This window comes from Centroberyx affinis, unplaced genomic scaffold, assembly GCF_046629955.1.
Source record: "Centroberyx affinis isolate AG114_WGS23_722 - 3 ecotype Tasmania unplaced genomic scaffold, CSIRO-AGI_Caff_v1 ptg001269l_1, whole genome shotgun sequence".
Classification (NCBI taxonomy): Eukaryota; Metazoa; Chordata; class Actinopteri; order Beryciformes; family Berycidae; genus Centroberyx; species Centroberyx affinis.
In genome coordinates, this window is record NW_027279778.1 from 4,614 (window position 1) to 19,374 (window position 14,761).

Genomic DNA, 14,761 nt, shown 5'->3' on the forward strand with positions numbered 1-14,761 from the left:
GAGGCTATTAGAAGAATTTAAAATAAATACAATAAAAAAGAGTTTAGAATTTAGAACACCAAGAAGACCAAGTCCGTAATGGTCAAAAGTTAAGTTAGGGAGGATGCCTTTTCCTGAAATGTTATTTTTATCCACCCTGTATCAGTCCAAGACTCTGCAAACATATAATAAACAAGAGCAAAACATCGATACCAATAGGGGGTAACATCAAAGAAATCTGGCAACCTAGGCAGCGTCTGTATAACCCGGGTACATATGTTTCAATATACCAGTGAAACCGAATGAGCGGTGGTTTGCCTTTTACATGAGCGCAATGGTTGATAGTCTAAACTCCTCCTGCACGGGCTGCCCGGACTTTACCAAACGCGCTAACCGCGGAACACCAGGAAGTAACAGTAACAAAATCAAAAAGCCTCAGTTGTCAAGTAGCGTAGTGCGGAGCGTAGTCGTATAAAGGGTAGCGGCTATTGTCGACGAGCAAAGTCTATTTTTATACAGACGTAAGCTAACAAGCTATTGTTGCATGATTTTAATGATGGATAAATTGAGCACAGCGAGACAAACAGTGGCCACTTCGGTGTTTGTTGCTGCCGTCGTACTGTGTAGCTTCGTTAGCCAGACGGAATGCCAAACATCTCCTCCACCACCACGTAAGTTGCATTTAAAAAGCTAAATTATAAGCTGTACCGTACAGACGACCTAAGTTGCAGTTTGGTTTACAGATAACTTTGTGTTTTAATATTTGAGTAAGATACCACGTGACCGCAAGTAAATATTAGTGCCAGTTAACATGATTTATCACGGCTGGATGTCAACAGAGTCAGCAACCACAGCTGGTCGCTATTCTTGACCTACCATCATGGCTTTTTATTTCAGTCAGGCCAGCAACTCTTTGAGAAGCTAACTGTCGGTTTATCTTTCTTTACAGCCTGCGGTGCCTACTCAGAGTGTGACTCGTGTGTCAAACACGCCAAGGTAATTGCCAGGAACAAGTTCAGTTCCAAGATGTGTGTCTGATAAAACCCTGAAACGTCACGCCAAACTCCACTCAAATTTTTTTTAGTTTCATGTTGCCTTGCTTATCAGCTACGCACATCCTACAACTTGACAACACACCCTACGTATCTCTAATACGGCATGCAAGACTGTTCAATCCAGCGCCTACACAAGTAATCCACTAAGCACCTTCTTCAATAAAATCTCAAGATTTGGAATTGGTTTGCCTATTGTTCCCAAAATCTTCCACCAAAACACACCATGGTGGGCGGTAGCGAACAATGAACCATTGGTAAAAGCTGAAAATGTAATTGAAATAAGTGCTGCTTTGTGGCTTATGTTATGCCGAATTTACCACCAGACCCCTATGATTCGTAAAAGCTCTCAAGTCATGTTCTATCAGATGTGTGTGCACTTACAGATAAGCAAGGGAACATTAAATTACCACATTTTTGAATGGAGTTTGGTATAACGGTTTCACCATGCAAGAGTGAATGGAATATATTAGGGATACAGTAGGGATGGGCGGTATGGCCTAAAATTTATATCACGGTATAATTTGAAGCATGGACGGTAACGGTATATATCACGGTATATTCGTTTTTCTTAAAATTTCAATATAAATGTTTCTGAAGGGGTAAAGCACTGGTATGGCAACTGAATAGCAGTTATTACTGTACTCGTAACTGCATTACTAGGACATATTTCACATAGTACAGAGGTATTTTAAGAACATTTATTGTGCAAAACTGCAATAATAAATAGAAAAAAATACAAAACCTTTTCTCAAGTAACTTCCATCTCTGAAAAACACTTTTTCATGAAATACAATAAAATCAAGCCGCACAAAGTGAAAATAAAAACTGACTTCAAGTACAGCAAAATGCTAAATTAGTTCAAAGTAACTAACTCTTCTTCAGTTAGAGTATTGCAGGAATTGGCATGGTTGCTTCTGCATAGTCCAAAATAACTTCTCTTTGCAGCATCTCAGTGTGCATGTTTACTTGGCCTCATTGCTTGTACCCTTAAATACAATAAAATCTAGCAGCATATAATCAAACTGAGAAGTAAATTCAAGAACAGCAGGACAGGAACTTTTTTCCCAACCAACATACACAATGCAACACTCATAATACAAAATTACAAAATAAATAGCTGCTCTTCAGTTACAGTATTGCAGGAGTAGGCAGGGGTTAAAGTGGGCCGGAACGGCGTTCCCCGGCACCTTCGATTAAAAGTAAATAAATCTGATTGGCAGTTTCATACATAATAATGTCAAGCGAGTTCACAGGGCTGCCAACTCTCACGCATTGACCGAGAGACTCACGCAATTGACATTTATCACACGCTCTCATGCCACAAGTCCATTTTCTCACGCAGTGAAAAACAAATTCATAAACGTTGCGGCGCAAAGACAGAGCAGCACCGTGCAGCAGAGAGTTATTCAGACCATCTGAATAGCGAGAAATATACACAAATGTATTATTGTAATTTATTCCCATGCATGCTGCTCAGAGTAATCTCAGTCAGCAGCTCTTCTGCGTCTCTCCCTCTCCTCTCGCGCCGTGCGCACCAGGCAGGAGTGAGAGTGAGTTGCTATGGTTACGGGGACGCTCTGTGTCTGTTGCTCTGAAACTTTCTAGCAATTCCCAATAATAGGTTTTTAGGTTAGTATGCCTATGCAAAATCATGGTGGTGTAGTAGAAATGCAGGAAATTTGTTTTAAATTACAATTTTTTTCTGACCCCCCCACCAATTACGTATCTACGATTCGCTGGCTCAGGCATCAGACGACGAAGCCGTTACGTCATCACGTTACGTGTTACGTCCAGTTTAGATCTAGATCTTAGACGTTTAGACCTGTAAGGGCTCTACCGGTCAGCACAGTATAGTTAAAATCCATACCATAGGGCAAATTTTACCGGTATCTTTCTATACCGTTTATACCGTCCACCCCTAGTCTCATACATTCTATAATTGTTCTTGTAAATGAAATAATGAAGTTTAACGATTCATCAATTTGCTGGGGACCCCCTGGGATGCCCTCAAGGACCCCTGGTGGTCCCCAGACCCCACGTTGAGAACCACTGGTCTACTCTGTTCAACAAGTGATTCTCATCTAAAAAGGAACATGAGGCGCTGAGGTCTGATTCTTGTGTTTGTGTATTGTCCATGCAGTGTCTGTGGTGTTTTACCAACAACAGCTGCACAGACTACCCAGTGAGCTGGTTGCTGCCTCCAGCGTCCGTCTGCAAACTGTCCCAGGCGCGTTGGGGAGTGTGTTGGGGTGAGTTGATCAGAGAGTCACATGATGTGGCATAGCCTAGATAAACCATGCCTGCCTTTCCCTTTCACTTTTCAGTCTTACAAGAACTCTGTCAATCCCACTGGTGTTTTTCCACAGGACACGTGAAAGCCTTTACAAGAAACGGGGGATTTTACCAATGGCTCACTTTACAGGAATATATCAGAATGTATTTTCTAACTTGTTTCACATGCATTACATTAGATGGTTTTCAGCCCCACCAGACTGGAAAAACAACATGAACAAACCAGGAAGGAAGAACATTTTCAGGTCATGAAAGCGCTCTAAGTAATGGAAAATCATGGAAAACTCATGGCATTTTCCATCGCAGTGGGAACGCTGATTATAGTTTATCTAACTGTCCACAAACTCCCAACTAGTCAGCACACCACAAAGATGAAAAAAAGTACTTGGGAGTGAAAACCAGAAGATGGATTGTTGTGATCCACTAATTGATCACAATTACTTGTAACTAATTTACAGGCCCAACAGGCCCAAAACTAGCGATTACTATGGAAGCCCATTCCCGCCACTCAATAAAATAAAAAACAACTCGATTGTGAGGTTTTTTTTCTCATAATTCTGACTTTATTTCTCAGAAGTCTGACTTTATTTCTCATAATTCTGACTTTATTTCTCACAATTCTGACTTTATTTTTCATAATTCTGACTTTATATCTCACAATCCTGATTTTATTTCTCACAATTCTGACTTAATTTCTCACAATTCTGACTTTTTTTTCTCTCGCAACAAAAAAAAAGTCAGAATTCTGTGAAAGTCAGAATTGTGAGATATAAAGTCAAAATTCTGAGAAGTAAAGTATTTATAAGTATAAAGTCGTTTTTATTTGAGTGGTGGGAATGGGCTTCCATAGAGTACATCCTCTCTGATCTTATAGAATCAGCATCAGTCAGTTGTCCTCTCCTGTGAATAATCAGGAAACCAAAAAGTGTTTATGTGTAATGTTCTTCTTGTCCTTTTACTGGAGAAAATCAAAGTAGAGGGAATACCTCTATGCAGAGAAAGTCAACTTTTCTTCCGTTTCTCATCAAAGCAGTGGGAATATTTCCAGCGGGAGAGAGTACATTTTTTCAGTGTGAGACTAATTATGAGGAACATGAGAATGGAGGGATAGGATATAGTTTGTAGATGATTTAAATCAATTGGAATAGGAAAAGTAAAGTTGGAATAATATTTTGTTACACTACTTGGAAAAAGTAATATTATTACTGTAATATGTTTACCACCCAACACTGATAAACCATCACCATAGTAGTGCACTGCTATTTGAATGCAGGCCTAGACACAAAGTCTCTCGGTAGCCTTTATGATGCAGTCTCGTTTGATGTCTTGGTTATGTTTTCTCTGGAAATGGAGTGCGTGTACTTTCATTACTGCAATGCCAGCAAGATGCAGTTTTGCCAAAGTGCCAGCAGGTGGCACCATCGCCACATAAGTCATGTGCAGTGGTATCCAGAGTTGGAAAGAGACCCAAAGTGTCAGCCTCCCCATTTATCATGCGACTCCATTAATGAGGCACGTTCATATTAAGAAGCCAGTGTGTTTTCTGACTGCGCTTCCCATCTTAACGAATCCTCTTTGTCTGTCCCAGTGAACTTTGAGGCCCTGATTATCGGCATGGGCGTGGTCGGCGGCACCATCCTCATCAGCGTCATCGTGTGCTGCTGCTGCTGCTGCCGCAGCTGCCGCCGCTGCTGCTGGAGCCGTCCATCAGGGTAACAAGGACACTTACATTTCGGATGGCGTCGCGTTTTCCGTAATCCGACGTTATTTTCCGGTTGAATCCGGGTGGGAGGGAGTGCTGAAAAACGGTTCGCAAATTCTGGATCAGTCAAAATGAATCCGTTCCACCCAGCAAGTTGCAGGTTTTATGTTATGGGAGGGGCAGAGGGACGAGGTGGGTTGTCAAAAAAAATCCTTTTCCATTTCACTGTGACTTGAAACAAAGAAAATAGCTTCACAACATTACTCCTGTGCTCACATGGAAAGTGTGCTCAGTGACTCTTTATGGCGTCTACCACAGTCTCGATCACCCAAATTCCCCTTACCAAATCTTATTCCAACTGCTATAAGCCTTATTATGTTAGCTGACTCTGTAAAACCACTGTCTGTGGAGGTCTATGCGGTGGCGGTCTTATTATGCTGAAGGGAGCATCTCGGTGATCGCTTTTAAAAATGAAAATGTCATGTCAGTCAATCAACGGCGTGCGGGCCTGCCACAGACTGACAGTCATGTGAGGCGCAGCAGCCCAGATCATGTCATTCATCCTAGGGAAGAGAGGACAAAGAGCATGCCTGAAACTCTATAGACACACACACACACATACCCAGTATCCATTTAAAGTGACCGGATAGTTGCACTTCCTCATAGGTTTTCATTTACCTCCCAGGCAATTTTATTTTCTCACCTTTTGTTTGCGAATTGCCATTAAAGTAGCAAATCCAATTATCAAAGATGACACTTCTCGTTTTCTGCAGCAGAGTCTCTCACTTTGCTTTTGAACGTCAATTTCCTTCTTTTGTAGCTCGGGCCGCAGAGACAATTTACGAGTCAGACACAAGTCACGCTCGAGAGAATGCAGAATTTGAATCGCGCTTCCTTTTTTTTTTCTGAGTGGGGTGCGATAGCGGGCCGTAATATTTTTGTAACTGCTCAGACGTTCCGTGAGCAGCTTGAAGAGAATATCCCTTAAGCGACTGTGGCGTTTTGCAGATCAGCGTTCACGTTTGCCTGAGCTGTATTCTGTTGTAGTTAATTTGACACCTTCATATGGTTATGATGTCGTTGTTCTCCGGTTATATAAACCTGAGTTATTCTGACACCCTGTTCATGCCTTTTTTGTGTCTCAAGGCCTGACAGAGACGAGGAGAGATTGTCGAGGAAGAGAGAAGATACCAGACAGCGTTCTGAGGAACGGTAAGAACGTCACACTGGGGTTCAAACTGATATGGGTGTTTGAAACCTGATAGCGTTCATTTTTGGGGGATTGAAGCTACCAATATCCGGTATATTCCTGAAATTTGATCATTTCCATGCCAAAAAATGACAAGTATTCAGTGTTTCCCCCAGAATTGTACTCTTGTCAGGGTGAAACGGCATGTAGACCAGTGATTCTCAACCTTTTTCATATCAAGGACCCCGTAGTTTAGTCCACATCGGGGCCACGGACCCCCATTTGATGAGATTTTGCCTCTTGGACCCAAATCTGAGAATGTTTTTATTGTTACATATGATTTTGTCCAGAATTCCATGACTATCTGTATTGTAGGTAGAGAGATAACAGAGAAACTATGATCAAAACAGTCATTCTTCTACATTCTCCAATTGTGTTAACTTCTTGAAAATGAAATAATGCTGAAGTTTAACCATTCATCACTTTGACTGGGGACCCCCTGGAACCCCCTCAAGAACCCCTGGTGGTCCACGGACCCCACATTGAGAACCACTGATTTAGACCATGGGACACTGACACTCTCCACTGAAACCCAGGATACAAATAATAGAAATACATATTCCTGCATACTTGCATGAAATCGAATCAAGTATTGATCAGTTCTACAATATATAATCAAACAAGCTGCATCACATTCATTATATCCAAGGTGGACGACCCTGACTAAAAAAAGCCAATATATATCACATATCAGGTCTAACAATACTTACACAATACTATAATAAACAATACTTCTTTTTCATATTGCATAGTCTCCACTCTAGACATTCCTGTTCACTCAACATGTTTGGTGCTCGCCTCTCTTAAGATATCACAGCAGAAGCGGCATGGGGGGGTTGCTACAAGGAAACGGTTCATAATGCTTCAACAAAAGGGTCCGTTGTGTGGATTCAAGCAAATGGTCTGCAGCCCTAAGACGAAATCCATTTCCCATAGGAGGAATACCGTGTTCCTCAACTCTCGTCCCTAAACCCCAATTGGATTGCCAAGGCTGCGCAGCTGCTCTCTGGTAATGTGGTCATAAATAGAGAAGACTACATCCTGTGGAGTGCTAGCCGCTGTCCAAGAAACAGCCCGCCAGTCACTGAATCATACAGCAGTGTGTATTGTAAGCATTGTAAGTAGCCCAGGAACTCTTCCTCTTCCTCTAGTACATAAATGTTTCAGCCTCGTCTTTCTATTTTGTGCCCGTGCGCTCCCAGGCCCTTCATCCTCCCAAGGATGGCCTGGTGATGTGTTGGTAAACGGGGGGGCAGTCGTGCAGAAAGATAGTCTGTAACTGTGGCTTATCATCATCACTTGCGGTGCGGAGAACATCGGAGCCCTGGTTCACTGTGTGTGTGTTTGACAGAGAGAGAGAGAGTCGAATGAACCAACTTCTACGAGCGTCTTCCTCACATGCCGGGGAATCTAGCCTGGGTTTCCTGTGCTGTGCATGATCCATCCACCGTAGTCCTAGTTAGTGCAGTGACCTACATAGATGCGGTGTGTGTTCTGAACGGGACATCCAGATAGCTAGAATAGGATCTAGGACCCATCATGGGAAAGGCTAGTGCCTCTAGACACTAGTGCCCGGGCCTCTAGAGACCCAGCTCATCTGAGCCCCGGCTGGAGAGCAGTCTGGAGGAAACATCAACATGGCCCGCTAGGATTTGACTGATACAGGTTTTTGAAGGCTGATGCTGATATTTTTGGATTAAAAGCGATAGCCGATACTTTGCGCCAATATTCAATATATTCACATTTTTCCATTTTCATGCCAAAAAATACAAGTATTCAATGTTTTTCCCCGAAGTTTTTTTCCTGTTAGGGTGGAAAAGCCTCTGAAACGGCATTTAGACCATGAGACACATTAACTCTCCATTAAAACTCAGGATAATAGTTAATTTAGATGGCGTAGCAGCTGGTAGGGAAACTCTGGGATAGACTACTACTTTTAAAAGAAGAAATAATCGACAGCTGAACACCTAAATGAATAAATAAAATGTGCAAAGAAAATAAAATTTCATTGCAGATAGCATTTCTATAGCTGTGGCCACTCCATCATATCAGAGGTGGATGACACTGACTGGCTGATATTTGATATTTAATCAAAGGCAAAACCAGCAAACTGATATAACGGTCTAACCCTAACTTAGCTGCAGCTAATTAGCTATCCCTACACAAGGCAATGTCCCAGATAAATGGCCCCAGTGCACAGGTTTCCTTTCAGTTTCATTCCTCAAGGGGTTGATAGAGTGAGGTAGATTTAGGAGAGCAAAGTATCTTGGAGCTTGGACTTGATGACTTCCTGAAACATTCGCTCACACTGAGATCCCACCCCGTCACTCCATGTTAAGCTAGCCAGTGCACCCCGTTTGTGCCCCAAGGCAACTTGATGGGTTTTTACAACTGATAAGAATCCAACTGACTACTAATAATACTTTGATATCCTTTTAAAGTCATTATTTGCTCAAAAGGTTATGGATTGGTCAGTTTGTTTAAATTGTGATTTAAAAAAGTAGCCTTTTCAATGATAGTTTTTTTTTTTTGCTTTTCTCAACATGACACGTAATACTTTAGTGTTATACATGAAATACAGGATGATAAGGCTTCGAGGGCCTTTGGCTGTTCTTCCTGTCAAGAGCAAGAATTCCTTTTTTTTTTTAATCTGATAAATACATAGGAGGCATTGATAAAAATTGGTAAAAATGACCATCTGCTTGAGTCCAGCACTATTAGGCCTTCCAGTGGTGAGGTTGCCTTTAAATCTTGCAGAGCATTTCCACAGCTGAAGCCAGGAAAAGATTTCCTCCCTGCTCAACCTCCCTTTCCAGTTGCCTTCTCCTTCTGTTTTCCCCTACTTGTTGCATGGCTCCATGGCTATGTGGTGGGGGGGTTGAGGTTGTCAATCATTCAGCCGCATGCAAGGCGGTAGTGGGGCGGGGGGGACAGATGGCAGGCAGCGCTCAGCTACCCTGATTGCTCACAGATCACTACCTGGCAATAAAGCACAGACTGATTTACACCGCCTCTTTGTGCAGAGATGAAGTGAATTGATGCCCCTGGAGGTGCAGTGCACAAAACATCCGTCCAGGCCTTTGTTATTGGCTTTGTTATCGGCTGATTGGCTGATGGCAGGTTCACTGCTCCACTTTCACCGCTGGATAAAACATGGCGGCCGCTGCTGTTGTTCACAACTATCATGGTTGTAAGGAGGTAAAATGTGACACTAAACAACTAAACAAGCCAACAGTAAACAAGTTGTCCCCCATGAACGATGCAGCCACTCCTTGGACAAATCACTGACAAGTTATACAAATGTGAAAAAGGAGTCCAGTCTTTTCCTTTTGGCATTAGTGGCACCTCATATTGGTTGATTATACAAATGATGCAGACACCATTTGCGTCGGTCAGTAAATTCAAGTATTCAGTAATTCAAGAAATGGTGGACATTGGTGGGTCCTGGAGACAGATTTGTGGAGCAAGGATAGCTGGAGATGTGCACCAAAGTTCATGTTGTTCCAACTTGCGGTGTGGAAGGTATACCTCCACCTATTGCCCCCCCCTAGGGTCAATAGGTGTACACTGGAACACAGTGCTGAGATGCATCATTTCCCTAAGTTTTGTCAAAATGCGTTTAGTAGTGGCGGAAACATCGCATGATAAACGGATAAAGGGAACGAACGGAGACCGATCCATCGTCCCAGTCACGATGGTGACACCACACATGGCCAGCTTACCTCTCAGCTGTAAGGAGTTAGCTTTTTCCTGTTTGTACCTGAGAATACGTGAGTCAGCGGTACTCCCAGAAGTAGATCTTTGAGGTGTTAAGAATGGAACAATAAGGACAGAGCAGTTCCTCAAAGCTAAAATGCAGTCATTATCAGTTTTGACAGAGGCTAGGCTGGAAGAGGAAGAAGTGTCACTGGACGAACGAGGCGGGGTGCGAAACGCTTAGTGTCAACCACACTGAGCAAAGTCAGCAGCACCACTGGTGGCATGAAACCACCAGAGTGTTGTGCTTCTCTCAAAATATTTAGTTTTGTTTCTCTCTCTCTTTACAGGAAGGTGGAGAGAAAGGCGAGGCACGATGAGATCCGCAAGAAGTATGGTACGTATGAACTCCATCCTACTTTTTATTACCATATGGACTCCATTCAACCTCTTTAATCACAGCCCAACAGGGAAACATGGCACACATCTCCTGTGATGTATGAAGTTGCTGTAGTTCATTTGATCTGTAAGTCTAACACAGTACTAACCACCCCCCCTTTTCTGTTACCTTCATGTAAACCTTGTTTTAACAAGATGCACATTGTCCCCCCCGTTTGAGCATTGGTTTCCATTTTCTAGGGCATTCTTATTGAATATGATTTCCATGCCTGTTCCCAGTAATGCATTATTCAACAGTATAAGCCTTGTCCCAAAGCAAGGTGATTCAGGCCACGTATATATACACTACCTCCAGTCTCCCTCAATCAATTTAAGCGTGATTTATCATACCCCCGTGTCAAATATAAGCCCTCTAATGACTATCAGCAGGATTTTACAGGTCACAACACACAAAGGCAACAGACAAAGGTTTGTCCTTGAATAAAGTACAGTCCACGGTCCTGTGGTGTCATTAAGATTTCTATTCAGGTTTTTTATTTTATTTTTTTTTACCATGGTGCTGTCAGCATGAAGAGGCTAATTCTGCTCAGTCAGACTTCAGACACTTCACTCCTCTCTACATGCATAATATCAAACTTCAGAATGCTTTACAATACTCAATATTGTTTTTTACAAATTATTTATTTAGTAGAAGATGTAAAAGACCTGCTACCATTAAACTTAACTAACCTAACAACTCTCACAAGCCTAGTACTACTAACTAGTACTACATCTTTGACTAGATTTTGCTCTGATGCTCAAATTTTGCTGAGATGCTCTCTCTCACCCACCAAAAGGTAGGACTTTTTGGACCCTGTTCACAGCTGTTTGACATCACGGCTCATATTTGCATATTGACAGTGTGTTTCCAAACCGCTTTTAGCTTGCTTGCAGTAACTTGCACAACCACAAATGCAAATCTGTACTTGTTTCCATATCGATAATTGAGTGTGATCAGACCAGTGTCTGATACAGTGAAGAGAAGACAGCATTATTTTAAGCTGTTAGGTGAATAGGAATGATGTGAGCTCTGAGCATCCCCAGGGTGACACTTCTAACATCCAATGGGCCCCTAGTGACCTCTGACAAGAGAGGGGGGGAGGGGAGGCCATGATCTGACATCTGCTTCTGAAGAGACGTCGAGGGTACGCTTCCACTGATACGGCTTTTTGAAGGCTAATGCCGATATTTTTGGATTGAACCTGCCGATATTTTGTGACGATATTCAGAATCTTTGACAATTTTTATTCCCACAAGATTCCAAAAAATGGATCACGGAGAAGCACCAGTTTTCAGTGTTTTCCCCAGAATTATATTCTTGTCAGGGCAGACAAAGCCTCCGAAACAGCATTTAGACCATCATGGGACACTAAAACTCTCCACTGAAAGACATACTAATGAAATAGTTTTAGGTGTGTTAGCAGCTTCTTAAGGCAGGTCGTGGCAGGTTCCACTGCAGGTTTTACAGACTGTTGAGTAAAATCCTCCTACAACACACTGGCGTTATTTCTCTGGTCAGACATCTGATATTAAAATAGTAATAATAAAAACATATTGACTAGCTGTGGTCAGGGAGGAACCGCCATCATATCAGAGGCGGATGCCACTGATTGGACCATATCCAATTTGTAATAAAAGGCCAGTATTGCCCTGAAATGTCAGCAAACTGATATATCGGTCTGCCCTAGTGTGGAGCTGCATAACTTAAACATGTTAGGGAAGGCGACTGGTGGGATTGAAGTCTGAAAACATCACCCCCTTTTTGAAGCTTTGATAAAGGGAAAATCGTTATTTTTCTGTTATTGATGCGGAATGAATTTCAATTGTGTGAGCGAGGAAATCATTTCCCATTGATTGGCTTCACGGGGCCTGCCGTGTGTGTGTGTGCGTTTGCAGTGTCCCCTGATAGCATCGGTGAAGTAAGATGTCAGGTTATGTGGTTTTTCTGTATGGACAACATGACAGAGTGATGGATGGCGGTCTGCTTCTCTGGCCCCCCCCCCCGCTCTCAGAAGCCTATACTTCCATAGGGATTGCAGACTAGGCTGTATTCCTTTTCGTACCTATTCCATGAAACAAAATCCAGTGAGCTACATTACATTCCCTGCTATACAACCTTCACGCAAACTTAACGCATTTCCCTTAAAGCAGTGGTTCTCAAAGTGGGGTTGAGGGTCCAGGTGTTCCTTGAGCGGTTTTCAGGGGGTTCTGCAGCAAAATGAAAGTTCACTGTAATTTAATTCAATAGAAATTATCCCATTGAGATTCACAGCAGTATCATTTCCCAATGTACAGTGTAGACAGGTCTACAATTCAGTGCTAACAACCGAAATCTTACCAGATCTTACCAAGGCCACAGTATACTTGCTGCAGAAACAAATTTCCACAGTTTCAAGTGCTACATTGGCTTTGGAATCTGCAAAAGACTTTCCCATCCATCGCTGTTGTTTCCATCTCCATGCTAACATCTCATGGTGGACTCTTCAACATGAATCATCCGGAGGCTTGGCATGTTGAGCTTGTTGGAGGATTTCTGCCCCTTTACGACCAATCAAACAGCCTCTAAATCCTCAGATTCCCTCAGACGCCTTTGTCGCTTTTTCACCACAGCCGTTGCTGCTGATCTCTGAGTTTTTGTCACCGTTATTTCTGGTTTCCCTGAGTTTTTGTCACCGTTATTTCTGGTTTCCCTGAGTTTTTGTCACCGTTATTTCTGGTTTCCCTGAGTTTTTGTCACCGTTATTTCTGGTTTCCCTGAGTTTTTGTCACCGTTATTTCCGGTTTCCCTAAGTAAAATTAGGTCTTTACAAAGAGCGTACGCACATTTGTCCACACATTTTGGGCAACTCTGATTTTGTTTAGTATACCGCCAACTTAAATCTTATCAAATGGAGGTCCGATGCCTAGATTTGGGTCTATTTGGGGGTCCGTCGCATAAGAAACGTTTCAGAATTACTGCTCCAGGGTGAACCACTGCACCACAAATCATTGGACCTTGCTTGTTTTGTAACCAGGTCTTCTGTGTATCCATGTTGCCTCCCTCACCTCTCGACTTTTTCTCTGACTTTCCCTTCCCCCCCCCCCGTCCAGGTCTGATTACCGACTCCGACCACCCGTACAGCAAGTTCGAGAACGAGTAAAGCAGAAGTGCGTCGGAGGTGTTCCCCCCAGGTAGCGTTTTCTGCTCCACAGCACGGCCTTATGTTCCCCCGGTTTTTTTTTTTAGCTTCGAGTGACGCCCTCCTTCTCCGACACCAACCGCAGAGCTGCAGCTGTGAGGACGTGAATCCCAAAAAAATGGTGTCGTTGTCCAGAATGAGCAAATTCAGACAAAGATCACCATTTTTACATTGGTTTTTTTTTAAATAACGAAACCTGATTCAAGAAAATATGGGAATGACTTAATTTTGCCTTTTTGATTCTTCGTGTTGTGGGAGCCTGTTGCAGTATTTCGTGTTGGAAGGCAGATCCTGCGCTTGTTTTTAGACTTCCTGCACATTTTCTTTTGTGTTGTGAAATTTGATTTCATGAGTCGGCAATTTTTTAAATACTGTAGTTTCCATATCAATCTTTGCACTTTGTACATATTGTATTTCGTAAATCAAGATCATCATTATTGCGCAGATGTATTCTGACATGAATAAAAACTTTTGTCTTTTAAGATTGGGGTTTTTTTTGCTCATTTAAACAAAATAAAGTCAGCATCATTTTGAGGACATCTGAAAAGCTTCAAAAGTGAAAGTTTTTGTAGCTGTTTAGTCTTGAAAGTCGAAAGGGGGGAAACTATTAAGCAGAGATTGCTACAGTGTCCTCTGTGCTGGGCCGTCTCCACAGAGTCATAATGACAGCTGCACCCAGGGGACACATCAGAAGTGACTGAATACACTTCATCAGCTTCTCCCCCCAGTCCAATGGCTCTACAGATGGGCTCACCTGTCTTAGTAATGACTTGGATGTTGTTAGCCCATGCCTAATACACTGTGAGGCCATTCCGAGCCTTAACTACACTTTTATGGAAATTTGGACTATTACGACATTTTTTGGTATTGCAGCGGAGGATCGTGAAGTGCAAGAGGTAAGTTTCTTGGGTGAGGTATTGAAAAGTTTTGAACGGTCTTGTAGCAGGTTAAAGCTGCACTAGGGAAGATTATTTTTTATTGTAAAATTCCACCTAAATCAGCCTAAATCCCAAGTTTGGCTGCAATGGAATAGAGTGTCCCATCCCCACTAATGGAGACATTGTAGATTCACCCGGATTTTCCCAAATTAAATTCTGGTGTCAGTAAGGACACTTGTGGGAAATCTTCTCCACATAAAGGGACAAATCAAGTCACTGGAAGTGGATTCATG

At 42.5% G+C, this 14,761-nt stretch overlaps 1 protein-coding gene across 1 annotated transcript; it reads left to right on the plus strand.

The window, feature by feature from the left end:
• Positions 1–397: 397 nt before the first annotated feature.
• LOC139648878 (pituitary tumor-transforming gene 1 protein-interacting protein) lies at positions 398–14,072 on the plus strand. The gene is made up of 7 exons (XM_071525118.1): positions 398–650; positions 929–975; positions 3,175–3,283; positions 4,915–5,038; positions 6,175–6,240; positions 10,324–10,370; positions 13,502–14,072. Exons 1-7 carry the CDS (start codon positions 524–526, stop codon positions 13,549–13,551), a joined length of 570 nt encoding a protein of 189 aa, XP_071381219.1. The 5' UTR covers positions 398–523; the 3' UTR covers positions 13,552–14,072.
• Positions 14,073–14,761: the final 689 nt, after the last annotated feature.

Bases quoted from the DNA above. Each gene is read 5' to 3' on its own strand.
- LOC139648878 (XM_071525118.1), top strand. From the start codon at position 524: ATGATTTTAATGATGGATAAATTGAGCACAGCGAGACAAACAGTGGCC. The intron at 3,284-4,914 runs GTGAGTTGATCA...TGTCTGTCCCAG, and splicing joins GCGTTGGGGAGTGTGTTGGG to TGAACTTTGAGGCCCTGATT. The intron at 6,241-10,323 runs GTAAGAACGTCA...CTCTCTTTACAG, and splicing joins AGACAGCGTTCTGAGGAACG to GAAGGTGGAGAGAAAGGCGA.